Consider the following 27,261-nt stretch of genomic DNA (forward strand, 5'->3'; position numbering starts at 1 on the left):
CACACACAGCTCAACTTAAACAAAATAGAGAGCACACAAACAATGCAGATACAAAAGTGTGCTGAAACAACATCCAGCATGGTATGAATTAAACACGCATTTAATGACATGGGCCAATATACTGCATAAAGCCCATATCAAAAAAATGGCGAGAGCTATTTTCTCTTTTATGGTGAGCAGATGGGTAGAGTTCATGCCCACTTAACCAACACAGGATTCAGTTCACAAGTTCATCAGATCTCTCCTCAGTGGGTGATTTTAGAGTTTTTGTCAGGCCTAGATACAACATGCCTAGGTCCAGGAGTTTTTAATGACCACATGACCTGCCCAAGAACAACTAACTATGGCCCAGAGTTATACCTGTGTTTGTCAGGAAAAACTCCTGGCCTTAGTTATGCCAACTCATTGTATTCTCTATCTTAATTTCCACATCGCTTAAATACCTAGATTATTTAACTGAACCGTGACTACTCTAAAATAAGCCCATGTTAACATGGTAGAGATGTTTCCAAGCTGTTTCTCTGTAGGCCAGTCATTGCTGGCAGAGTCTGTGGGCCGTGGGAATGTAGTACTTACTGGTTGTTGTTGCTTCTGAAAGTGTTAACCACGTTGTCAATCGAGCTGTTATTTATACCAGGCCTGCCAAGGTTAGCAGTTCACAGGCCCACTGAACAGCCAGGCAATCAGTTTCTCTCTTTCAGTAAATGGCACATACTCTTCACCACAAACCGTCAGCTCCACCCTGCTCCAAAATACCAGCACATTATCAATGCTGTCTATCAATGTGATGCACAAGGCACATCTCAGAGCCCCACAAATAACGTTTATTATATTATTCTCACAACATATATCGTATGTCCTATTCATGATTGACTGTATCTCGCAGCACAAATTTAAAGTATTGCTATGTAATGAATTCAGAAACTACCTAGAAAAACGAGAGATATCTACATCAAACTATCATTCTATGTCGTGACCTTTCACTTGTTGCAAATTCTGCTCAACCCCTCTAATTTGGATACATAAACCCAGGTGTGAAAGCAGTTTAGATATGGCATTGGCCAGGGCACAGAGTGTGACCAGAGTCGGGCAAGAGGTCGCCAGAGAAGCCACACTGCTCACCCGAGTGTGTGCACACAGTGGAAACAGAGGAAGTGGGGAAGGGTGGAGCTGAGAACATCGGGCGATCTGGTGTCAGCATGGCCAACCACAGATCATCTGTGTATTCCTGGGGCATGTTGCTCTGTGTTCTCACTGCAGCCTGGCATCAGGGTTGAGCTCTCAAGCAACAGTCATACAGTCATACAGTCCTACTCATCTAACACTAATCTCAGGCATGGATTTTACAGATAGGGGATGATTAGCGACAATTCATTATTATTATATATATATTTTTTGATCTAATGGATCAAAGTTGCGACTACTATGCTATAATGTGTACAGTGTACCTAGGCTACAGTGAAATTACACTGCATCTTGCATACATTGTTTAACCATAAAGCAGGGCACCTTTAATAATAATAGGTGGTGAAATCTTGATTAGCGTGGCCCATTCGACTTCCTTTGTGAGGTTTAAATGGTGAAATAAGACTTTCACTCAGTAACTTTATGGCTAAAAAGCACATTGAGTCGCTTCTATGTGGAGCAGAGTTACCGCATAGGCAACTGCAAAACTGTTCTGTTGATTCAATCTTCAAAAGGAGAATGAAAAGGACACTTGTTTGGCAGAGATGATGAACGTATCTGTACCCATGAAGTGCTTTTCCTGTTTACAACCTAGTAGAGCTCACGGTGGAGAAAAAAAAGGGTTTTTCAGGCCAGTCAAAAACAATGTTTCTGAGCTGCAGCGAGCATTGCTGTTTGATCTATGACGAGCATATTCTACTTTTATCATGCAGAGGTAAGAAGGCAACACCAGCTGAGTTGAGGCTTCAAAGATTATACAGGTCCCTTACAACAGCTTCTAGTGAACTATGTTCTAACAATCAGAAGATACAATATTCAGACATCTTTTCCCACATTTTGTTACGTTACAGCCTTATTATAACATGGATTAAATACAACGTTTTCGTCATCAATCTAGACACAATAACCCATAATGACAAGGCAACAACAGGTTTTTAGAAATGTTTGCAAATGTATTACAAATAAAAAACTGAAATACCTTATTTACATAATTATTCAGACCCTTTGCTATGAGACTTGAAATTCAGCTCAGGTGTATCCTGTTTCCATTAATCATCCTTGAGATGTTTCTAAAACTTGATTGGAGTCCACCTGTGGTAAATTCAATTGATTGAACATGATTTGGAAAGGCACACAACTGTCTATATAAGGTCCCACAGTTGACAGTGCATGTCAGCGCAAAAACCAAGCAATGAAGTCGAAGGAATTGTCCGTAGAGCTCAGAGACAGGATTGACCATCTCCGCAGCACTCCACCAATCAGGCCTTCATGGTAGAGCGGCCAGGCGGAAGCCACTCCTCAGTAACAGGCACATGACAGCCCGCTTGGAGTTTGCCAAAAAGCACCTGAAGGACTCTCAGACCATGCAAAGCAAGATTCTCTGGTCTGATGAAACCAAGATGGGATGTTTTTTAGCGGCAGGGACTGGGAGACTAGTCAAGATTGAGGATGAACGGAGCAGAAAGTACAAAGAGATCCTTGAGGAAAACCTGATCCAGAGCGCACAGGACCACCTTCCAACAGGACAACGACCCTAAGCACACAGCCAAGACAACACGGGAGTAGCTTCGGGACATAGTCTCGGAATGTCCTTGAGTGGGCCAGCCAGAGCCCGGACTTGAACCCGATCGAACATCTCTGGAGAGACCTGAAAATAGCTGTGCAGCGACGCTCCCCATCCAACCTGACAGAGTTTGAGAGGATCTGCAGAGAATAATGGGATTAACTCCCCAATAACAGGTGCGCCAAGCTTGGGGCGTTATACCCAAGAAGACTCAAGGCTATAATCGCTGCCAAAGGTGCTTCAACAAAGTACTGAGTAAAGGGTCTGAATACTTATGTAAACGTCATATACTTGTTTTTGCATTGTCATTATGGGGTACTGTGTTTAGACTAGAGGTCGACCAGTTAATCGGAATGGCTGATTAATTAGGGCCGATTTCAAGTTTTCATAACAATCGGAAATCGGTATTTTTGGACACCATTTTTTTTTTTACATCTTTATTTAACTAAGCAAGTCAGTTACGAGTTATTTTCAATGAAGGCCTAGGAACGGTGGGTTAACCTGTTGAGTGTAGGGGGCAGTATTTTGATGTTTGGATGAAAAACGTATCCAAATGAAACTGCCTATTTCTCAGGCCCAGAAGCTAGAATATGCATATAATTGTCAGATTATGATAGAAAACACTCTAAAGTTTCCAAAACTGTCAAAATATTGTCTGTGAGTATAACAGAACTGATATTGCAGGCGAAAACATGAGGAAAATCCAACTAGGAAGTGCCTCTTATTTTGAAACCTCCCTGTTCCATTGCATGCCTTCCCTCCATTTAAAGGGATATCAACCAGATTCCTTTCCCTATTGCTTCTACATGGTGTGAACAGTCTTTAGACATAGTTTCAGCTTTATATTCTGAAAAAATTAGTGAGAACGATCACATCGCGTCGGTGGATGGCTGGGTGCCAGCAGAGTTTTGCATGCGCCAACAGCTTGGAGCAGACATTTTCTCTCTGTCTCCTATTGAAAAAGCTACGGTCCGGGTTGAAATATTATCGATTATTTATTGTAAAAACAACAAACAGGATTGATTATAAAAAACGTTTGACATGTTTCTACGAACTTTACGGATACTATTTGGAATTTTCGTCTGCCCCGTCGTGACCGCTCGAGCCTGTGGATTACTGAACATAACGCGCCAACCAAATGGAGGTATTTTGGATATAAAAATAACCTTTATGGAACAAAAGGAACATTTATTGTGTAACTGGGAGTCTCGTGAGTGCAAACATCCGAAGATCATCGAAGGTAAGCGATTTATTTTATTGCTTTTCTGACTTTCGTGACCAATCTACTTTGCTGCTAGCTGTTTGTAATGTTTTGTCTGATGAGAGAGATGTCCTTACATAAACGCTTGGTTTGCCTTCGCCGTAAAGCTTTTTTGAAATCTGACACGCCAGGTGGATTAACAACAAGCTTAGCTGTGTTTTGCTATATTGCACTTGTGATTTCATGAAAATTAAATATTGTTAGTAATTTAATTTGAATTTGGCGCTCTGAAATTCAGCGGATGTTGACGAAAATGATTCCGCTAACGGGATGGGTGCGCCAAGAAGTTAACTGCCTTGTTCAGGGGCAGAGCGACAGATTTTTACCTTGTCAGCTTGGGATTTGTTTTTGCAACCTTCCGGTTACTAGTCTAACGCTCTAACCACCTGCCTTACATTGCACTACACGAGGAGCCTGCATGGCAGGCTGACTACCTGTTACGCGAGGGCAGCAAGAAGCCAAGGTAAGTTGCTAGCTAGCATTAAACTTATCTTATAAAAAACAATCAATCTTAACATAATCACTAGTTAACTACACATGGTTGATATTACTAGTTTATCTAGCGTGTCCTGTGTTGCATATAATCGATGCGGTGCCTGTTAATATCTCATCGAATCATAGCCTACTTCGCCAAATGGGTGATGATTTAGCACTGTCGTTGCACCAAACCTAACCATAAACATCAATGCCTTTCTTTAAAATCAATACACAAGTATATATTTTTAAACCTGCATATTTAGTTAATATTGCCTGTTAACATGAATTTCTTATAATTAGGGAAATTGTGTCACTTCTCTTGCATTCCGTGCAAGAAGTCAGGGTATATGCAGCAGCTTGGGCCGCCTGGCTCGTTGCGAACTATGTGAAGTCCATTTATTCCTAACAAAGGCCGTAATTAATTTGCCAGAATTGTACATAATTATTACATAACATTGAAGGTTGTACAATGTAAAAGCAATATTTAGACTTAGGGATGCCACCCATTAGATAAAATATGGAACGGTTCCGTATTTCACTGAAAGAATAAACGTTTTGTTTTCGAAATGATAGTTTCCGGATTCGACCATATCAATGACCAAAGGCTCGTATTTCTGTGTGTTATTATGTTATAATTAAGTATGATTTGATATTTGATAGAGCAGTCTGACTGAGCGATGGTAGGCAGCAGCAGGCTCGTAAGCATTCATTCAAACAGCACTTTAGTGAATTTGCCAGCAGCTCTTCGCAATGCTTCAAGCATTGAGCTGTTTATGACTTCAAGCCTATCAACTCCCGAAATTAGGCTGGCGTAACCGATGTGAAATGGCTAGCTAGTTAGCGGGGTGCACGCTAATAGCGTTTCAATCGGTGACGTCACTCGCTCTGAGACTTGGAGTAGTTGTTCCCCTTGCTCTGCAAGGGCCGCGGCTTTTGTGGAGTGATGGGTAACGATGCTTCGAGGGTGGCTGTTGTCGATGTGTTCCTGGTTCGAGCCCAGGTAGGGGCGAGGAGAGGGACGGAAGCTATACTGTTACACTGGCAATACTAAAGTGCCTATAAGAACATCCAATGGTCAAAGGTATATGAAATACAAGTGGTATGGAGAGAAATAGTCCTATAATTCCTATAATAACTACAACCTAAAACTTCTTACTTGGGAATATTGAAGACTCATGTTAAAAGGAACCACCAGCTTTCATATGTTCTCATGTTCTGAGCAAAGAACTTAAACGTTAGCTTTTTTACATGGCACATATTGCACTTTTACTTTCTTCTCCAACACTTTGCTTTTGCATTATATAAACCAAATTGAACATGTTTCATTATTTATTTGAGGCTAAATTGATTTCATTGATGTATTATATTTAAGGTAATAGAAAAGTGTTCCTTCAGTATTGTTGTAATTGTCATTATTACAAAATTATTATTATCTTAAAAAAATCGGCAGATTAATTGTCACCCAATTTTTTTTGCCCTCCAATAATCGGTATCGGCGCTGAAAAATCATAATCGGTCGACCTCTAGTGTAGACTGATGAGGGGAAAAAACTATTTCATCCGTTTTAGAATAAGACTGTAACGAAACAAATGTGGAAAAAGTCAAGGGGCCTGAAAACTTTCCGAATGCACTGTATGTGATGATAAGCCATGCCATCCATACTCACAACGTTCTTCTGTGTGTTTTACTAGAAGAACAAAACAAAAGAGGGGAACACTTACAGTGAGGTGACAAAGACCACAGAGGGGGAAAGACAAAGGGATAGTAAACCATTACAATTCTATAACACAGATGTCGGATCATAATTTGATCACTGATTTGTTGCTGAGAATTTTCCTGCACAACAGGAAATACAAACTTGTAGTGTATTTGAGTAAAAAAATTATTCTAACGTTTGTAATTCCCACTTAGAAATTTCAGACTTGATTTGCCCTAACGGAAAATGTATCAACCCCTACAAAAATCTAAATTAAATGGGAATGGAAACACTTCTGGAAGTTAAGCTGAGCAAAGTGATGTATTCAATCCACTAATAACAAACATGCTTGTAAAATAGAAACATCTCTATTTTAAAGTAATTTGATCTGAACAATGTTTATTAGAGGTATGGGTAGCTCCATCTTGAATTGCCATAGTAACGACTGTTACTAGAAGTGAGCAAATTCAATTTTGTCATGGAGACTGAAAGTGAATGCTGCCACCGGGAGGCCAAAACGAGGCAAGGTAACTAGCTAGCCTACTTGATTTAGCTCTTCTCTTGTCTTTTTGATGTAAATGTTTTCATTGATAACTGTACAAAATAAAATAGAATAGCATTTATCATTTGGTATGAGCTAGACCTAGCTAAAACAAACTGGCTAGGGATTAGAATTAGCTAGCCAGCCAGGCAGAAGAGAGGGCTGCTGCAGGAGCTAGGATCCCCATATAGCTAGGTAGCTACAGTATTTATTAGCTAGCTAGCTAGCTAACTACATAGCTAGGTATCTTTGATATATTATGAGTCTTTATATCTGTGAAACCTTTGATTCCTAAAAATAGAAAGCCTTCTGGCTGTTGATTGCAAGAATGAATGTACCTAAGCCTGAAGCCTAAACCCATAGCTAGCTTTAATAACTTTTGAAAGCTCAGACTGGTAGTGGGCTTGGTAAATTATCCGGGTTCTTTGCTACTTACAGGTATACATTATAATATTATTTCAGTTATTTGACATTTTCTCAAATGGGAGTGGAAACCTTTGGATAATAAAATATAACTTTGTCACCTTGCAAGCCGATTGGTAACTTGTACAGTTCCCTTCCAGTCATGACACCCTTTTTTATTTGCAGAAGGTTCATCGCTACTTGGGGAAGACAAGGACAAAGAGGATGACATTGAAATGGAGGAGCCAGAGGAAGTTGGAGCCACCACGTGATGCTGCTGCCTCTCAACCAAGCTTTTTGATTGGAAGGTAACTGTCAATTATGTATTACTGTTATGTACTAATAGGCCTATAAATTAGATATTTTAAATACTCTCCCTCTCTCTGTCTCTGTTTGCTGGACACTGTGGTGGACTGTCAGTGCTCAGACCTTTTTGAGAAGATTGTCACCTGTGCACCAGGCAGTCAATAGCTGCTACCACGGTGGCTGCAAACACGGGTGCGGGGAAATCACACCATCATCCTCACATGACACATAAACTCAGCAAAAAACAGAAGTGTCCTCTCATTGTCAACTGCGTTTATTTCCAACAAACTTAACATGTGTAAATATTTGTGTGAACATAACAAGATTCAACAACCGAGACATCAACTGAACGAGTTCTACAGACATGTGACTAACAGAAATGGAATAATGTGTCCCTGAACAAAGAGGGGGACAAAATCAAAAGTAACAGTCAGTATCTGGTGTGGCCACCAGCTGCATTAATTACTGCAGTGCATCTCCTCCTCGTGGACTGCACCATATTTGCCATTTCTTCGTGTGAGATGTTACCCCACACTTCCACCAAGGCACCTGCAAATTCCCTGACATTTCTGAGGGGAAAGGCCCTAACCCTCAGACCCAACAGGTCCCAAACGTGCTCAATTGGATTGAGGTCTGGGCTCTTCGCTGGCCATGGCAGAAAACTGAAATTCCTGTCTTGCAGGAAATCACGCACAGGATGAGCAGTATGGCTGGTGGCATAGTCATGCTGGAGGGTCATGTCAGGATGAGGCTGCAGGAAGGGTACCACATGAGGGAGGAGATTGCCTGCAATGACGACAAGCTCAGTCCGATGATGCTGTGACACACCGCCCCCGACCATGACGGACCCTCCACCTTCAAATCGATCCTGCTCCAGAGTACAGGCCTCGGTGTAACGCTCATTCCTTCGACGATAAACGCGAATCCGACCGTCACCCCTGGTGGGACAAAACCGCGACTAGTCAGTGAAGAGCACTTTTTGCCAGTCCTGTCTGGTCCAGCGACGGTGGATTTGTCCAAAAATGGTTTACAGACAGATTTCACTTATAATTCACAGTATTCCCCCCAATCCAGTGGGTCAGACGTTTACATACATTAACTTGACTGTGCCTTTAAACAGCTTGGAAAATTACAGAAAATTATGTCATGGCTTAAGAAGCTTCTGATAGGCTAATTGACACCATTTGAGTCAATTGGAGGTGTGTACCTGTGGATGTATTTCAAGGTTTTCCTTAAAACTCAGTGCGTCATTGCTTGACATCATGGGAAAATCAAAAGAAATCAGCCAAGACCTCAATTTTTTTTGTAGATCTCCACAAGTCTGGTTCATCCTTGGGAGCAATTTCCAAACGCCTGAAGGTACCACTTTCATCTGTACGAACAGTAGTATGCAAGTATAAACACCATGGGACCCCACAGCCGTCATACCGCTCAGGAAGGAGACTCGTTCTGTCTCCTAGAGATGAACATACTTTGGTGCGAAAAGTGCAAATCAATCCCAGAACAACAGCAAAGGACCTTGTGAAGATTCTGGAGGAAAATTATCTATATCCACAGTAAAACGAGTCCTATATCCACATAACCTGAAAGGCCGCTCAGCAAGGAAGAAGCCACTGCTCCAAAACCGCCATTAAAAAGCCAGACTATGGTTCACAACTGCACATGGGGACAAAGATCATACTTTTTGGAGAAATGTCCTCTGATCTGATGAAACAAAAATAGAACTGTTTGGCCATAATGACCATTGTTATGTATGGAGTAAAAAGGGGGTGGCTTGCAAGCCGAAGAACACCATCCCAACCGTGAAGCACGAGAGTGGCAGCATCATGTTGTAGGGGTGCTTTGCAGCAGGAGGGACTAGTGCACGTCACAAAATAGATGGCATCACAAGGAAGGACAATTATGTGGATATATTGAAGCAACATCTCAAGACATCAGTCACGGAGTTAAAGCTTGGTCGCAAATGGGTCTTCCAAATGGACAATGACCCCAAGCATACTTCCAAAGTTGTGGCTTAAGGACAACAAGGTCAAGGTATTGGAGTGGCCATCACAAAGCACTGGCCTCAATCCTATAGAACATTTATTGGCAGAACTGAAAAAGAATGTGTGAGCAAGGAGGCCTACAAACCTGACTCAGTTACACCAGCTCTGTCAGGAAGAATGGGCCAAAATTCATCCAACTTATTGTGGGAAGCTTGTGGAAGGCTTCCCGAAACATTTGATCCAAGTTAAACAATTTAAAGGCAATGCTACCAAATACTAATTGAGTGTTGTAAACTTCTGACCTACTGGGAATGTGATGAAAGAAATAAAAGCTGAAATAAATCATTCTCTCTACTATTATTCTGACATTTCACATTCTTAAAATAAAGTGGTGATCCTAACTGACCTAAGACAGGGAATTTTTACTAGGATTAAATGTAAGGAATTGAGTTTAAACAGAGTTTAAATGTATTTGGCTAAGGTGTATGTAAACCTCTGACTTCAACTGTAAGTACTAGTAATGGGTCTCTTAGTCCTCACCAAGTAGATCAAGAGTGTCACTGGTCATTTCCCCTTCCTTGCATGCTTTTAATTGGTTCCCATCCTGACTCTTTGTGTATTAGGCTATAGGCCTAGTGGAATGTGAGAGTATGATGTAACTTGCACCTTTTTCAGGCTTGAATGAGACAATGTATTATCCTAACCTTATTCTTTCAATAAAGTTATTGATTTATTGATATTATATAACTTCTGCATGTCTTTCCTTAACAAATGTAAGACTAAATGCTATTTGTAATATGTTTTTGTGCATATATGTGTTTAATATACTATCCAGATGAGAACGTGTCTGATCACAGAACATTCCATAGAATTCTAGAAAAATACTTCCGGTGACTAAAATGGCTGTAACTCATTCACAGTAAAAGGTTTTACCATTCTGATCTCAGATGATCAATCCTTATAAAATAAGGAAAACTCAATATGCTCTAAGTTTTTCTCTATCTTCATTAGGAAGTTGTGTAAATGGCAGTTGTTTGAGAAAAATGTCACGTTTACACCCCCTCCCCCCCACTCCGGTGCTCAACGTCGCCAGCTGTCTCATCATTACGCACACCTGCCACCATCATTACGTACACCTGTGCTTCATGACACTCACCTGGACTCCATCACCTTCCTGATTACCTCCCCTGTATCTGTCACTCCCTTTGGTTCTTTCCTCAGGCGTTATTGACTCTGTTTCTGTTTATATGTTTCATGTCTGTACACTATTCGTGTTTCTTGTTTTGTTACATGTTTATTTTTTTATTAAATTTACTCCCTGAACTTGCTTCCTGATTCTTAGCATACACATGACAAAAAAAAACACATTTATGATACACATATTCACAGCTGTTTTTTCTGATTACGATTTGATTGATTGATGTGATTCTATTGAATGAGATATCATTTGAAAGGGCCGTTTCTTATCTTTCAAAATATGTACCATGTTTTCATACATGTATATGGTTTGAAATCTGCAAAGTATGCTCATTAATGTATGCAGAGGCATTCATCTCAGTAAATTCAGAAATTCTAAAACTCTCCCACCGATGATGCAACAATGCCAATATGGCGAGTTACAGTTAGCTGGTGTTCTAAAGCCTAGTGTTTCCATTCCCTTTCATTATAATTCACATAATATTTTTGTTGTTGTTGTTGCTGCAGGATTATTATTCTGATGTAGCAAACTGGCTCAAATTAAAATCCTACATCTGTAAAATGAAATGGACCTATATTGCAAAGAGTAATGCTGCTACAATAATTCATGTAAAATAGTAAATTAATCTATATGATGACATGGCACAGTGAAAGTGGTAGCTGAATCACCCAGTGGTGCAGGGCGTTGTATTATTCATAGTGAAACCTAGGTTGGTGGCATTATATGTCCTTGGTTAACCCACTATCACCCCCTCATTAAAAAAAAAAGTCTCCTTTCCCTCTCTCTGTTTCTCATTCTCTGTCTCTCTGTGGCACAACAACTCTCTTCGTCTCTCTCTCTCTCTCTTTCTTGTACAATCACTCTCCATCTCTATTCTCCCACTTACTCCCCCCTCCACTTCTCCCTGTTTTCCCTCAGGCCTTACTCACCACTGGGTGGTTTGGGTCTGGGTGGAATGCTCTTCTTGGGCGGCAGAGCTGGGCCGTCCTGCTTCCTACTGAAGGGGTCGTCTACGAACCCAGACTGGGAGGGGGAGGAAAGGACGGCGGGAGAGAGAGGGAGAGACAGACAGACATTTCACAACTGTCAAGTGCCAACTCATAACAAGACTGATGTATGTGCATTGAAGACGATGAATCAGGAAATTAGTAAAAATACACAAACGGTTCTTTGTGCACCCCTGGGTAGGAAATGAACAAATAGATGCTATACAGTTCATAGTCCTTGGTAGAAGTACCTGCTGGTATTCTGGAAAGCCTCCTCTTCCTTCCATCGGGTCTCTGACCTTTGACATTTGGCTGAAGTCTGCGAACCCACTGTTACTGCCAAATGAGCTGTTACTGCTTCCAAAGGGGTCGAGCGTGCCAAAGAGATCTGAGAAAATGTCAACATGAAACATTCAAGGATGTGTATGTTATCGAGAACAAATACACAAATATTCAAAAGGATTCTCCATGATACATGACTGATATGAGCTGTGCTTCCAGAGTCATTGCTGGTTGGCACACTGTTGCATCAAGGTTTCACTGTTTGACTCCTGAGTGTATATAAACCCTGCACAGTTTCCGTCAAGAAAAAGGAGAAGCTTGAAAATAGGCTAGACAAAATGAGCTGGTGAAAGAAAGAGAGAATTTAGAGAAGTAGTTGGCATGACACCTTTTCGCTCAGCTCATAATTGTAATAAGCAAACTAACATGAAAACCTGATCCTACAACATTTTTACATTTAAACTTTATTTAACTAGGCAAGTCAGTTAAGAACAAATTCTACCCCGGCCAACGCTGGGCCAATTGTGTGCTGCCCTATGGGACTCCCAATCACATCTGGATGTGATACAGCCTGGAATCGAACCAGTGACTGTAGTGACGCCTCTTGCACTGAGATGCAGTGCCTTAGACCGCTGCGCCACTCGGGAGCCCAAACATCCAACTGCCACAGTCAACCCAGTGTTCTAGCATGGCTATGGGACTTCAACACTGCATGGCGTAATGTGTTTATATGGACTACAGCAATTTCCTAGGGAAAATAAAGAGAGGACTTTCTTGTGCTACCCGGTAGAAATGAAGAGTTGATTGAGAGTGGGACGTACACACTTACAGTTGCAGGTTGCCCTGTCCAAAGCCTCTCTAGGCTACAGTATTTCCACCCTTACACAGTTGCATATTGCCCTGTCCAAGGCCTCTCTAAGCTACAGTACTTACTAACTTACACAGTTAAAGATTGCCTTGTCCAAGGCCTCTCTAGGCTATTTCAGATGCCACAAGCCATCCTCTGGGCCCAAGCCACAATGCATCTCCTGTTTTTACTGGGACTGTTTCAAGTGAATTTTAAGTGATCCATGTGCTGCTTAGAATGGGAACCTTCGTAAAATATATATATATATAACATCACACAAGAACCTCAACTGTTTCCCAATCTTAAAACCGTTTAGGGTCATTATTTGACCCATCTTATTCATAAACATTCTATCCTAGGCATTGATGTCTTTGAAAACTGATATTTGTTAACCACCACACTTTCCTGGCATTATGGGAGATAAAACAAGGATTCAATGATTGAAAATGGATGTTAAACATGGGAACTCTTTTCACAGCTATTTGACACCTGCTCACCAGCCCACAGGCCTATAGGCCGATATAGTCAAAACAGCAGGCTTGGGCAAAAAGGTGTGAAAAGAAAACAAATGCATTGTGCAACTGAAACAACCTGTTCTCTCTGAATACAAAAATCAGACTTTTACAAGTCATGCCTGAGAAAAGGGAGATGAGGGGGGGGTGGGGGGTGGGGGGGTAGAAGAATAGGAGAAAGACATCTGAGCAAGTACCTGGTCCTGGGCCTCTGGTGGGTTTTGGGCTAATGGATATGAAAGGGTCTGCGCTGGTTGTAAAGTGACTTGTCTTCAAGAACAAGCAGAAAGAAACAGTTACATACATATACACCCATATATAAACTGAGTTTAATATAAATATATACAAACGCATTCCAAGGGTCAGAAAGTGCCACAGTACCTTGGTGGGGAGCGTGGCACTTTTACTGAAGGGGTCGTGGGTGCTGAAGGGGTCTGCCTTGACGGTGGTCTTCCTGAAGAAGTCTTCCGACGTAGCTTTGAAGGGGTCCGTCTCTTTGAATGGGTCCCCCCCAAAGGGGTCTGGATGGTGAGAGAGATCTAGGACAGCTCAGTGTAGCAGGCTGTGGATCAGACTTGACCTTCCCTTCACATAGGCTAGTCTGACAGTACCCTATCCTTCGCATAGGGACGCGATGTGAATTAGGTTCACTGTGGACTTGAGCATCTGGACCGTAAGCCATGTAGTAGCTGAGATAATGTGAGTGCAATTTGGTTAACCTCTTCAGTAGGAATCATATCACCCAGTTAGTCACTATGTTCAATGTTCATTCCCCTTATGACAGTTCCATTTATTGTTGGTAAGGAAACTGTTCGGAAACGATGCATATTCTTTTGATCAGTTTTAAAAACGCTGGGTGTTCAACTGTCCATGGCTTTGCTATTGTCAACATTGAGAACGTAGGATTTCTCCATTACGCCAGACAAATGCAAGAACTCAATCACCATTAAGATAAACATTCAACAGCCAGCAAATATTTTCTATGGAATGTGTGTCGTATATTACAAAGAGAGAGAAGTGGGACGTTGAAGCAAGCCCGGTTGGACCTTGTTTTTTCAAAGTTCCAGAATGTCATCAACTTAACAGGAGGATGACATTGTATGGAAGTCCATGTATTCGTTTAATTGTGTATGGCTCTTTCTGGTTATGAATAAATAAATACCTGCAGGCGCTGGTAGTGATGGCTGCTTTGCAAAAGGGTCGTTTTGGAAGGGGTCACCTACAGGAGAGGAGTTGAGATGAGGGATGAGGGGGAGAAGACAATCAGAGGCTATGGCACAGAGGACAACAGCTAAAACGTTGGAAGGGGGAATCTAAACACAGAAGGATAAAAAACAAATTATAGAGCACACTTAAGGAAAACAAAGGCAGAACTGCAAAAACAACGTCTTAGCCAAGCTGCAGAGGAGTCCACATTGCTTCTGGTGAAACTACAAATCATGTCGGGATAGGGAGGATGAGAGCCCTGTGGGAACATTTGAGTGAGGAGGAGAGGAAACTCAAGCAGGACTATCTGAGGAGAGGAGGAGAGGACAGAGGGATAACGGGGAGAGATGAGCGATTGCAGAGGTCGCTGAAAGAGAAGGAGAGGAAAGGGAGAGAGTGAGAGGAGAGGGAGAGGAGAGGGAGAGGAAAGGGAGAGAGTGAGAGGAGAGGGAGAGGAGAGGAGAGGGAGAGGAGAGGGAGAGAAGAGGGAGAGGAAAGGGAGAGAGGGAGAGGAGAGGGAGAGGAGAGTGAGAGGAGAGTGAGAGGAGAGGGAGAGGAGAGGGAGAGGAGAGGGAGAGGAGAATCGGCACCTTTGAACGGGTCTGTCTTGAAGGGGTCTTCGGAGTGGAAGGGGTCTGTGTGCATCTCCTGAGGGACGCTACAGAACCCAGATGTCTTCACCTTAAATGGGTCCTCCTGAGAATGGGAGAAAAACATATCTGTCTGTTTGGTTCTGGAGAGCCTTGGTTTATTTACACTTACAACTGTGCCACCATCTCCAACCATTTTCCCCTCAGACAGGCATTAAGGAGAAAAACCAACGCAAACCAATCGACTCGATTGTTTATTCAATCGGCCGATAAGTCTTGCCGAGCTGTCAAACACGACAGCTATCAAATCAAAATACTTCATATTTCAATAAGGGCCCACTCAGGTTCAAGTGGAGGAATGTGAGTTCAACAACACTAACAGAGAACTCGACGAGAGAGGAATGTGAGCCTGAAGAAAAGCCTCCACTGTTGCTGCTTCCAGACTTGACCAGACCAGAGAGCGCCCGGGGCTTGAGTTTCACTTTAATAACACAAAGGGAATTTTCATTCTTCTGCAAATTTGCCCATTCTGTGTCTGCTGCGCCCCACTGCACTCAGCTGGTCCCAATGAAAAAAGCCCCCAGAGTCGGTAGGAAACAACCATCTGTTAGGCCCCACATTCTTCAGGGTCTCTGGTTTCTCTAGAAAACCTGCCTTCACGTGCCAGGCGAGCCCTGGCTATGAAAACGCTAACTTGTTATGTTTCATTAGCAGGACTTCTCCTCGTTTCAATAAGAGGCCTGACCGTGATCCCTGTGTTCACTCCGCCATGACATCCAACGCCGCCCAGAATTAGGGCCAAGAATAAGCGCTAAGTGTCCGAGCCCTTTCAAAACGCACAGGTAATAAAGCTTAAGACGGAACAACAGAGAGGGCTGCCAGGTAAAATAACAGAGTATTTAAGCAGAGATAATCACATTAAACAAGATATAACCAACTATGGGATTAATATAAACCACTTAAGATGCTGCATGCCCCGGAGCCGCTCGTTTGAACGAAACATTTCTGACACTAAACTAGGGAAGTGATACCTCTTTTCTTTACAGGCAAAGGTTTAGCATATGCCACTTATCTTTTCTCTTTATCTGATCATCTCCGGTGACACACAGGTCAATTTCACACCCAGGCCAGCAGCCGACAATGACTCATCACATTACCATGATCTGCAGATGTGGCTGAAATGAACTACACCTTAGCTGCCATCCAAGTCCAAATGTACCAGATGTGTTCAGTAGAGTACTGCCTTTCTAGGTTGAACCAGGCCTCCACTAGACACCAAGCATTCAACCTCAATTGACCACTTTTATATACACCACGTGGGCAAAAGTATGTGGACACCCCTTCAAAATGACTGGATTTGGCTATTTCAGCCACACTCATTACTGACAGGTGTATAAAATTGAGCACACAGGCATTCAATCTCCATAGACAAACATTGGCAGTAGAATGGCCCGTACTGAAAAGCTCAGTGATGTTCAACGTGGCACCGTCATAGGATGCTACCTTCACAACAAGTCAGTTCGTAAAATGTAGACCCTGCTAGAGCTGCCCCGGTCAACTATAAGAGCTGTTATTATGAAGTGGAAACGTCTAGGAGCAACAACGGCTCAGCCGCGGAAATGGTAGGCCACACAAGCTCACAAAACGGGACTGCCGAGTGCTGAAGCGAGCAACGGGTAAACGTCCTCTGTGCTCGGTTGCAACACTACCGAGTTCCAAACTGCCTCTGGAAGCAACGTCAACACAAGGACTGTCCGTCGGGAGCTTCATGAAATGGGTTTCCATGGCCGAGCAGCCGCACACAAGCCTAAGATCATCAGGCGCAATGCCAAGCGTGGTGGGGAGCTTGCCGCCATTGGGCCCTGACCTCAACCCCATCTAACTCCTTTGGGATGAATTGGAACGCTGACTGCGAGCCAGGCCTAATCGACCAACATCAGTGCCCAACCTCAGTAATGCTCTTGTGGCCGAATGGAAGTCCCAGCAGCAATGTTCCAACATCTAGTGGAAAGCCTTCTCAGAAGAGTGGAGGCTGTTATAGCAGCAAAGGGGGAACAAACTCCATATTAATGCCCATGATTTTGGAATGAGATGTTAGACGAGCAGGTGTCCACATACTTTTGGCCACGCAGTGTATTACCTCTACATGCTTAGGAAAAACTCTGGGTCGTAGATACGGGGCCCAGAGTTGAACCTCCTGAGCAATGTGGTCTCCTCACCATGGCTCCGAAACCTCCATTCTCACGGTCGTGGAATCCCTCGCTCATGTCAGCCAGGTTGGTCATGCTGCCTCCGTGGGTCCCGTTCAGGTTACTGTTGTACTGCTCAATGCTCTTAGTCATCTCCTGCTGGCTGTCCTGGATCTGAGACAGCTTACTGCGAGCCTGGAGGAACAGAGCAGCACAGCACAGTAGGTTAATGTAGGGTTTCTTTCAACACAGAGGATATTAGGGATGTTAGGGGAACAACAGTTATATGTGAACACATGTGTTTGCACATCAGGTTGTGATGACTTTCATTTGAATGTGTCTTTGAGAGATTCCATCAAAATGAGCCACCCTCCCAAAAGGATCTCTTTCCGTTCAATATAGTGGCCGAATAGCTTTTCTAAGGAACGGAGAGTGAGTGCATATTATTGCAGGTGATCGCCGAGGAAATGATCAACCGGCGTGGCTCTACGACCACTCAATGGCCTTTTGACCGCGGTGTTTCTTAAGACAGAACGCACGGCTCTTACAAGGCCTGAATGGGACCAGTCATTTGTGAAGAGAAACCCTCTCACAATATGGCCTCGTGCAGGGCACCCTGGGAGGAGAGTCTCAGCGCAGGCGTCACATGGTTCCGTTCACGTTGCAGTGGCTACAGCTGATTGCGGGTATTCCCCATAGCTCCTCACAGATGGTGGTCTTGGACTACAATACTGTAATCTCAGTATGGTTTGAATTCAATGAGAGAAGAGTGATGAATGAGGATATTAGTCAACATGATTTGGCGCTGCAGGTTATAGAAGTAGCTAAGCCCTGCTATTTGTTCATAATGAGAGTAGATCGGAATGGATTTTCTCTCACTTACTTCAACGTAACGTCTCTCACTTACCCCCCCCCACCCTATAAAAGAGAACACAGCCATCTATGTCTCAGCATCCTTTCTCAGGGTGATGTGAGAGTGTGATGTGAGATCGGAGGTGTGGGCTGTGGAAGTCATGCCAGATATGATGATTAGTGTGGTGCAGAAAGCGGAGGTAGTACATTTGACACTGAAACTGCCACACCCAAATCTGACGGAGGGCGGATATCTCCAGATGAGGGGTTAACGATGACAACATGCACTTTAAAAACAACTTCACTAGAATTTCACTGAAAATGTATTAAGTACTTCTTCATTTCCCAGTCTGTGCTGAATATCTCCCAGAAGAGAAGACCAAGCACATATTGAATCTGGTCATTTTTGTCAATTCGTGACACAAAAACTCCCCCTGGTGGTCACACTAGGAAGTGTCTTGCAACAGGTCCTGTCACATCCCAGACACATTAGCCTGATTCACACTCACTATAGGACAAAACCGAGCCACGCTGTGCTGAATTGGGCTGGCTTGGTTATGCATCCACCATAGCTGTGCTGGAACCATGCTGGAATGGACAATGTGACAATAAAATATCAAACGCCAGGATAGCTCGGGTTGGCCTTATAGCGTGAATCAGATGTGATGAGTCGCTGTACCTAACCCTAACCGCAACAGGTGTCTGGGACTTCAGCATATCTGACTGGGGGCATGTCTGTTGCCTCTCCTCTCCCTCTACCTGGTTCTCTCTCACCTGGTTGATCTCGTCCTGGGTGGCTTTGAGGGACTTGATGATGGTCTCCAGTTGGAACTTGCCAGCCGTTAGGCTCTGTTCCAGCTGGCTCTCCTCCAGCTGCAGCTGGTTCAGGTCTGCCTTGGCTCGACTTAGCACCTCTTCTTGGCTGTGCAGGTCAGTCTCCTGGGAGTGGATCTGATTCTGCAGGGATGAAATCTGGGGTAGAGAAAGAGATTGACAGCAAGAGACAGTGGGAGGGGGGGTGGAAGAAAGTGGAGGATGAATGCGATGCCTACCAGATTGATAGTGTAGGCTGTAGGGCTGTAACGGTACAGCCCATAAACATATAAAACAGCAGGCCTACAGCCTATGTCTACACTGCATTGTAGGCTATGCCTCTTGAGTAAATCTGAGCTATATTCTTTCTCTCTGGCTATTCCGTTCAAACAAATGGATGCGAACATTGCAATCAAAATTCCACTCTAATCGGGGCACTTCGAACTGTTCTTTTGTGAGGTCGAAGCCGGGAACTACCACTGAACAAAAATAGAACCGCAACACGCAACCATTTCATAGATTTGACTGAGTTACAGTTCATATAATGAAATCAGTCAATAGAAATAAATCAATTAGGCTCTGATCTATGGATTTCACGTGACTGGGCAGGGGCACAGCCATGGGTGGGTCTGGGAGGGTATAGGCCAACCCACTGGGGAGCCTGGCCCAGCCAACCAGAATGTTTTTTCCCCCAATAAAAGGGCTTTGTGCACAAAGTTTGAGAGAAATAAGCTTTTTGTGCATAATAACATTTTCTGGGATCTTTTCTTTCAGCTCATGATAAATGGGAACAACACTTCACATGCTGCGTTTATATTGTTTATTCAGAATAGTTCTGTACGATGACGATAAACCAGAATTGGAGGATCCTCTATCACAGTTGAAATCTTCCGTTTGGGAACGTTATGGCTTCCTTGTAGGTTCCAACAACGGCGATGGACAGAGAGTTGTGGATAAAACATTAACGGTATGATGCCACGCTCAATGACAATAGCCTACGCAGCTGCCAACATCTCAAATATGTTGACACGTTTACATCGACATCGTCCCAGTGTGCCGTAACAAGCAGGAAACGCTAAGTTAACACGACGACGTCTCCCCTCTGCATTCGGGCCAAAGAAATTACAAGAGCGGTAGCTAGGCTACATTGATATTTTGTACAGTCTTTGGTTTCTATGTGCCCATTTTCTGTGGTTGATGATAGTTGGTTTCAGGCAGCACCTTATGAAAGTCATCGAGCCATGTTTACGAACTTCCCTCTTGCACCCTTTTCAGCAAACAGCAAACAGGTAGCAGCCGCTCTATATGAGCAAACCAAAGGCCAAGTTTCAAATGAATGTCGCGCTTACTAATGTCGCGCTTACTAATTAACAGTGACATCCCATCACATCACCCCAGAGCGGGAGATGTGCCCCCTTTATGAGAGTCACTAGTGCGCATCTGGTATTGAAGGAGGCGGTGACATGGAAGTGGGATTTTACCACATACGACTGGGAGAAATCCTCTTGAACGGCCCTCAAACTGGTAATTACTAGTGGGAAACTCGTCTATCATCCTGAGCACACACTTCTCCCACATGCTGACCTCTTGATGTCACCTACTAAGGAAATGGCCTCTATAACAGCCTTTTCGGCAGTTAAATCCAACAACAAAACATTATTTATCAAAAGCAATCTATTCATGTGTTTTTTTGAACTCTAGAATTTTTCTACAAGCACGATAGCTATATTGCTTCCATGATTACTACCAGACCACTGTCAAACTCCTCTGCTTCCCATTATCCCTTACTCTCACCATTTGGGACTCCTCATTGCACTTGATCCGGACGTCGTTGAGCATGTCCTCCAGCTTGGCCTTCTGCTGGTCCATCTCCTCCAGCCGCTCCTGGGCCTCCTGCTTCTGGGCCTCCAGCTCCTGCAAGCTGCACGTCTCTCTGTCCAGGTCGTTCTGCATCTCCTGACGAACACGCAGACACACATGTAATCAGCACAACAATGACAATCTGGGAAAAGAGAAGGGAACTCTGTACACGGTGCTGCACTACCTCGTTCCATTTGGAGTAGCAGTATACGGCATTAAGAAACACATGGTGTGTCAAAACCCCCCAATTCCCTTTTTTCATGAGGAAATGGTACGCCTGCTCACCTGCACCTCCGAGGACTTGTGTCTGATGGCCTCCTCTGTATCTCTGATGTCCTGCTCCAAGGTATACTTCTCCCTGAGAGAGAGGGAAACACACCCCCCCATCAACACACAGCGCCACAGGGGAGAAAAAGCCCCCTCCTCCTCCACCTCCCTCTCCTCTTCCTCACCCCTCTCTCCCTCCAGACACAAAATGACGACAAAAGAAAAAGGACTGGGACAGCCAAGAGAGGGTTACCTGAGGGCACTCCAGTGTGTAAAAGCAAGAGTGCTGACGCAGCATGGAGAGTAAGTGGTGAAAACAAAAGATTGATCAAATACACACATTTTTTAAAAAGGGTTGGAGTGGGGGATGAGGCGGGATGAGGTTGAGAGGGAAGGACTCATCCACACCCGGCTGTTACCATTCTTCTCCTTTTGAAATGTCAATTTGATCACCTACTCTACTGTGTTCCACATGGAGTATCTACTAGTGTTGCACGGTATACCGGTACCACGGTAATATCACGGTACAATAACGCCACGATACTTATGCAAAACGTTTTAGAACCCCGTTTCATATGAGCCATACAGATCTAAAGAACCCGCTTGTGCCTGTTATAAAATGTTTATAAAGTCTGTTTGGTTGACAAATTCTGTTTAAAACGCGCTAATAGCGTTTCAATCGGTGACGTCACTCGCTCTGAGACCTTGAAGTAGTGGTTCCCCTTAGTCTCCAAGGGCCGCGGATTTTGTGGAGCGATGGGTAACGATGCTTCGTGGGTGTCAGTTGTTGATGTGTGCAGAGGGTCCCTGGTTCGAGGCCAGGTTGGGGCGAGGAGAGGGACGGAAGCTATACTGTTACACAAGCAACAGCAACTAGTCTCTTGTATGCGCAGGTTCAATAACGTCTACTTCACATTCATGTGCATGTCACGTGTGGCAACTGTAATCAGCCAGCCTCATCCCCTTCTAGCCATCACTCACCTGCTTCTCTGCATCCACTCTCCCTGCACATCTGTTCCTCCATCAGTTTTTTAAATATCATTTTGGCGTGGTGGCGAGCGGGGATGCAGCTCAAACGCTTCAAAAAGAATATGACTCATATTACTAAAGCTACCTTTTTTTACATCCTCTGCGATAGGGCTAGCATTTTGATATCATTTCACAGGCAGAGAATGTGTGAGGGAGAGACAGACAGAGAGTGTGTGAGGGAGAGAGGGAGAGTGTGTGAGGGAGAGACAGACAGAGAGTGTGTGAGGGAAAGAGGGAGAGTGTGTGAGGGAGAGACAGACAGAGAGTGTGTGAGGGAGAGAGGGAGAGTGCGTGAGGGAGGGAGAGTGTGAGGGAGACAGAGTGTGTGTGAGGGAGACAGAGAGTGTGTGAAGGAAACAGAGAGTGTGTGAGGGAGGGAGAGTGTGTGAGGGAGGGAGGGAGAGAGTGTGAGGGAGAGAATGTGTGAGGGAGAGAGGGAGAGTGTGTAAGAGAAGGAGAGAGTGTATGAGGGAGACAGAGTGTGTGTGAGGGAGACAGAGAGTGTGTGAAGGAAACAGAGAGTATGTGAGGGAGGGAGAGAATGTGTGAGGGAGAATGTGTGAGGGAGAGTGTGTGAGGGAGGGAGGGAGTGTTAGCTGAAGAGTAAAGGTTTCATGCAGTGTTTTTCCCTTACTGCCACAATGACATGCAGATCATTATGCATGTATATCCCTTCCTCCCAGTCCTCCAGCCAAATCACAGTCAGGCCTTTATGAAGTGTGAATATCCATGACAGGTTTTTTGTATAGAACATGCACATAATGTTTGGAAAACGGGGCCGGGAGCGAACCGGACGCTAGGCCACTAGCGTGGTACCGCAATACTACCGTGATACAGTACTTGGCCTGCTATCGTATCGTTAGTAAAATGACTGGCATCATGACGAACCTAATATCTATACTGTGCCTGTTTCAAATGGAATGCTTACTTTAATCTGTTTAGTAGATAGTCGATTTATTTATAGAGTATAGTTGCTCTGTTTATTCCATTTATAGGTTAAACTATTGCTAAAACTGCACTGACTTAATCAAGTTGTTGAGTGATGATTGACGAACAAGGAAATGAAAGGTGGAACTCATACAGGGTGATATAAGCTAGAAAAATCTGACAAAGAAAAATGACTAGACATCTGGAAAACCACATTCTTTAAGACTCTCTGTGATATTGTGTGTTTTAAGATTCTGGATTTGCTACATCTTTGTCAGTAGCACAAACAACAGTGAATAAGTTAAACCAAAACTATCTTGTGATCACTTTGAAAGACAATTAGTGTTGTGAATCACCTCTGCAGCTGAGCGATCTCTTGACTGATGTCGTCCAGCTCCTTGATTCCAGTGAACTCTGACCCTGACCCCACAGAACTGGAGCTGTCCTGTGGATGAACAGACAGAAAGAGAAAGAGAAGAAGAGAAAGAAAGTGAGCCCCTTTCTTCAGCTGGCCTGAGAGAGAGCCAGAGTTGCCACGACACCAAACCATCCAGACCAAACCATGGTAAAGAGACGGAGACAACAGGGAAGGAAGCACCACAGAGGGACAGGTGACAGGGCGAGGGTGAAAAAGGCCTGAGGGGAGTTGTTCACCGCCGCCATGGTCAGAAAACTCAGGAGGTCAAGTCACACCACCGTTCACAGTCACTGAGTTCTCACAAATGCTTTGCATCTCTTTGAGATTCTGTCTAGCGAGCCATCGAAAGCATTTGTCGGGGTTTTCGCCAGTTACCTACCCAGAACTTGAACATTATTTGCTGATACAGAGATATAACCCAGAAAGCGGCATTCAGCAGCGTTTAGGTTTGGGTAAAGAAGAAAACAGTGTGCGGTAAGCTCTTGGTGGGGTCTAAACACCAGACTAGAGCAGGACAGCAGCAATCAACGAGGTTCAGGGGCCTCCAAAACACACAAAGCACAGCACTTCACAGAGCTCCAGGTTGCAAACCACATACAAACCACGTAAATATACTTTCATACCAAATCAATCAATTAATAGTTATTGTCCATCAAGAAGATACTCTCTCCACAGCACAATACTTTGTTATCAGAGTGTCTCAGATGTAGGATCTTAATTTGAGCCGGTGTGCTACAGCAGGATAATCATCCTGCAGCAACAGGAATTGTGAATTATTATGTGGATCATAATTATTGGACCTTTTTGTAGGGGTCGATACATTTCTCGTTAAGGCCGAGATTCCAAAGTGGAAATCACAAAGTTCAGAAGCCTTTTTACTGCGTTTTAAATGTCCTGCATTGCAGGAAAGTTCTCCTGCAACAGGGTGATGATCAAATGAAGATCCTACAACTGTATTGTCCCTTCCATCTTTCAAACCAAGCACCTGTAAGCAGGACCATTGGAAATTCCGACGCATTTTCAACAAGCTAAATATGGGACTCACCCGCCTCATCTCAGACAGAGCGGCCACCTCAGAGCCCACGGGAGTCATGTACCCAGACATACTCTGTGGATAGAAACAAGGGGATGAAGAGCTACTACTGAACACAATAATGATTCCTAGCCATGAGACACACTAAGTGTCAATCCCAGACATTAACACACGATTAGATCTCTCTAAACTGTCATTTGTCTCAAAGTGTATGAACAGAAAGGAAGTTGTACTCTATATTTGCTCCCAACAATTGAACAGGTAAACCTGATAACCGCCGTCACAAAGTGGAAATACAAGCACTTTAAGTGTGTCTGCGCACGAAAATAGAAAGTGTGTGTGTGTGTGTGTTTTCCTACATTATCAGGACCAAAATGTTCCGACAAGGAAGAAAAACAATAATAATCTGAGTTCTGTATTTGTTCGAATGTTAGGTTAGGCTTAATGGTTAGGTTTAGGGTTAAGGTTAGTGTCAGGGGATTGTTTTTTTTTATTAGGTTAAGGGAAATAGGATTTGGAAAGGAACTAAATGTTTACTCACCAAAAAGTCTTGAAAATTCACATAAAAGCTCTGTGTGTGTGTGTTCTTGTACATGTGTATGGTGCGTGCATGCGTACATGGGAGGGAGTGGTACACACTGGCACGGGAGTGCCCCTCTCTGAAGGGGGGATCATGTCAGGGGTCAGGGCCTGAGGAGGGTCCATGCCTTTGCTGACTTTCTGCTGGATGAAGTGCATGGCCAGAGCAAACTGCTCCCGCGTCAGCTTCCCCATCTGCCTGGTGTCTGCCAGGGCCCTGGACACACAATAACAACAACATGAGTAATACAGTCAACTTCAGTCAGGGAATCAGGTGGCATCAGTCAGTCTCTCCTACCATATGTGTGCCAGTAGATTCTGGGGCAGCCCTGAGTGCATGAAGATGTCCTTGACTTCCATGCCGCTGACAAAGCCATCTACATCCAAGTCTGTCTTCAGGAAGATGTCGTCATAGCGCCCTCTGTCTGTCACCGGGACTACCCAGTTCACTGAGTGCTGACGTTCACGGGGAGGGAAAGGACATATGTTAAAACACATTACACACTAACAAGTTAAGAGATTGCTTTGTCGCCAATCAAGATAGCTTGCTCAATGTATGTGTGTGTTTACCTGTGCAGATTTGAGAGAATATTTGGGGGAGAGACTGCCGGCGCTGTTGAGGGAGTTCATGCTACCGTGGGAAGGGGTGGAGCGCAGGCTGTCCTTGGGGGGCGGGGGGCTGGCGGGCAACATGGGCACCATGCCAGGAAGGGAGCCCACCAATGACTTCTTTCTCTTGTTTGGAGGGATGAGAGAGGAGGGGAGAACAGAGGGGACCGGTTCCTTCTCCAAGGCCCGGTAGACCAGGTGCATGGCCTGGAGAACAGAAGGCAAAAGATGGGGATGGAAGTTACACTTATTACTGGTGATAAGAGGCGTTACGATCTCATACAAAGGCAAATATGAGCCGTGAAACATTTGTTTATTCAGATCTATTCATTCCACAATCATTCCACGATTTACTGGCGTAAACCTTACCACCGCAAATTCATCTCGATCCAGATGTCCATCTTTATCAATGTCACTGAGATCCCAAACCTTTCCTAACACGTCCAGAGGTAGTTTTGAGTTGGTTAGAACTGGTTTTACTTTGTCACCAGAGAGGAGTCCACTGACTGGTGCAAGACTTTCAAATATGCCGTCGAATTTACCCTTTTCTTCAGGCTGGAATAGGAAATGAACCAAAAATAACAATAAGCCATTGACAAGCAAAGGTAAACTCATGATTCTCTGAATTCTGTTCTGTGTTTTTGCACAATAAAATAAAAAAATTCTAATATACAAAAACTCATTTTAGTATGCTCTCATCAAACAAACACATGGTCCAGGGTGATTTCTACATGACTCACCCTCACAGCCCAGTGGGGTTCACTAGAGACGGATGATATGCTGAGAGATGGGCTGCTAGTGTCCTTCTGTACCCCAACAACCAAAAAACAACCTTCAACTTTAACACTTACTTCACAATCTCCCAACCAAACATATCAATCAAATCCAATCAAATGCTATTGGCCTCATACACATGTTCAGCAGATGTTATTGAGGGTGTAGCTAAATGCTTGTGTTCCTAGCATAAATCCCCTCATCATAAAACTATCATGAAACCTGTGTGTAGTGAGGATTGTACTCACAAATTTGGGGGGAGGGATAGTGAGGTTCAAACTCGAGAGGCTGACGTCTTGTCCGCTCTGTGCACAGGCCACCAACCGCAGAGCTACATAGAACCCCTATAAGAGAAGACGGGACAACGGCATTGTTTATGGGTGTACAAATAGCAGCTCAATTCCCCTCAAGGGTCCCAGTATCAAAGGCGTCGCACACAGAGGAAATGATTCATTTTCTACCCGTTTGTCCAAGAACCCTTTCCCATCTGGGTCTGCCAAATCCCAGATCTGAGGGGAGATAAACACAAACAAGAGGATTAGGCCTAACTTAGAAAACATCAGGTAAAGCCTCAATGTGCAATAATCATTAGGGAAAGTGTACAAAGGAAATAACAAGCAATCTGCATAAAATTCCCAGTGAACCAGCTGCATAAATGTGGATCAAAGCAGAGCTAGAATGACAAACAAAAGGTAACAATACAACATCTGGATACAAACGGAGCTGAAACAACTGCACTCCCCAAAGGTTCTGATATATAAAAGACATTGATCTGATCAGACCAGGCAATGACGTAAGATGTGGACATCTATTCCAGTAATATTCCTCTGGGGGTACTGAATGAAGCATGCGCGCATGTATGTCGATGGTCTT

General features: G+C 43.9%; 1 protein-coding gene across 8 annotated transcripts in view; it reads right to left on the reverse strand.

The window, feature by feature from the left end:
* LOC109902421 (epidermal growth factor receptor substrate 15-like 1) overlaps positions 1-27,261 on the reverse strand; it is a 35,500-nt gene that overhangs the window by 6,609 nt on the left and 1,630 nt on the right. For 4 of the 8 annotated variants that reach the window (XM_031786209.1, XM_031786206.1, XM_031786202.1 and 1 more), the window contains exons 4-22: positions 26,850-26,897; positions 26,637-26,732; positions 26,355-26,420; positions 25,984-26,169; positions 25,576-25,821; positions 25,304-25,461; positions 25,045-25,222; positions 24,439-24,501; positions 23,332-23,420; positions 21,038-21,110; positions 20,687-20,848; positions 18,854-19,051; positions 17,258-17,422; positions 15,039-15,144; positions 14,405-14,461; positions 13,624-13,781; positions 13,440-13,512; positions 11,853-11,989; positions 11,545-11,638 (exon numbers count right to left, since the gene is read on the reverse strand). In XM_031786209.1, coding sequence (XP_031642069.1) covers positions 11,545-11,638; positions 11,853-11,989; positions 13,440-13,512; positions 13,624-13,781; positions 14,405-14,461; positions 15,039-15,144; positions 17,258-17,422; positions 18,854-19,051; positions 20,687-20,848; positions 21,038-21,110; positions 23,332-23,420; positions 24,439-24,501; positions 25,045-25,222; positions 25,304-25,461; positions 25,576-25,821; positions 25,984-26,169; positions 26,355-26,420; positions 26,637-26,732; positions 26,850-26,897 — 2,353 coding nt within the window. Of the gene's footprint in view, positions 1-6,153; positions 6,175-11,544; positions 11,639-11,852; positions 11,990-13,439; positions 13,513-13,623; positions 13,782-14,404; positions 14,462-15,038; positions 15,145-17,257; positions 17,423-18,853; positions 19,052-20,686; positions 20,849-21,037; positions 21,111-23,331; positions 23,421-24,438; positions 24,502-25,044; positions 25,223-25,303; positions 25,462-25,575; positions 25,822-25,983; positions 26,170-26,354; positions 26,421-26,636; positions 26,733-26,849; positions 26,898-27,261 lie in introns of all 8 variants that reach the window. The other 4 variants (XM_031786207.1, XM_031786204.1, XM_031786201.1 and 1 more) reach the window with 2 other exon arrangements.

This window comes from Oncorhynchus kisutch, linkage group LG13 (genome assembly GCF_002021735.2).
Source record: "Oncorhynchus kisutch isolate 150728-3 linkage group LG13, Okis_V2, whole genome shotgun sequence".
Lineage (NCBI taxonomy): Eukaryota > Metazoa > Chordata > Actinopteri > Salmoniformes > Salmonidae > Oncorhynchus > Oncorhynchus kisutch.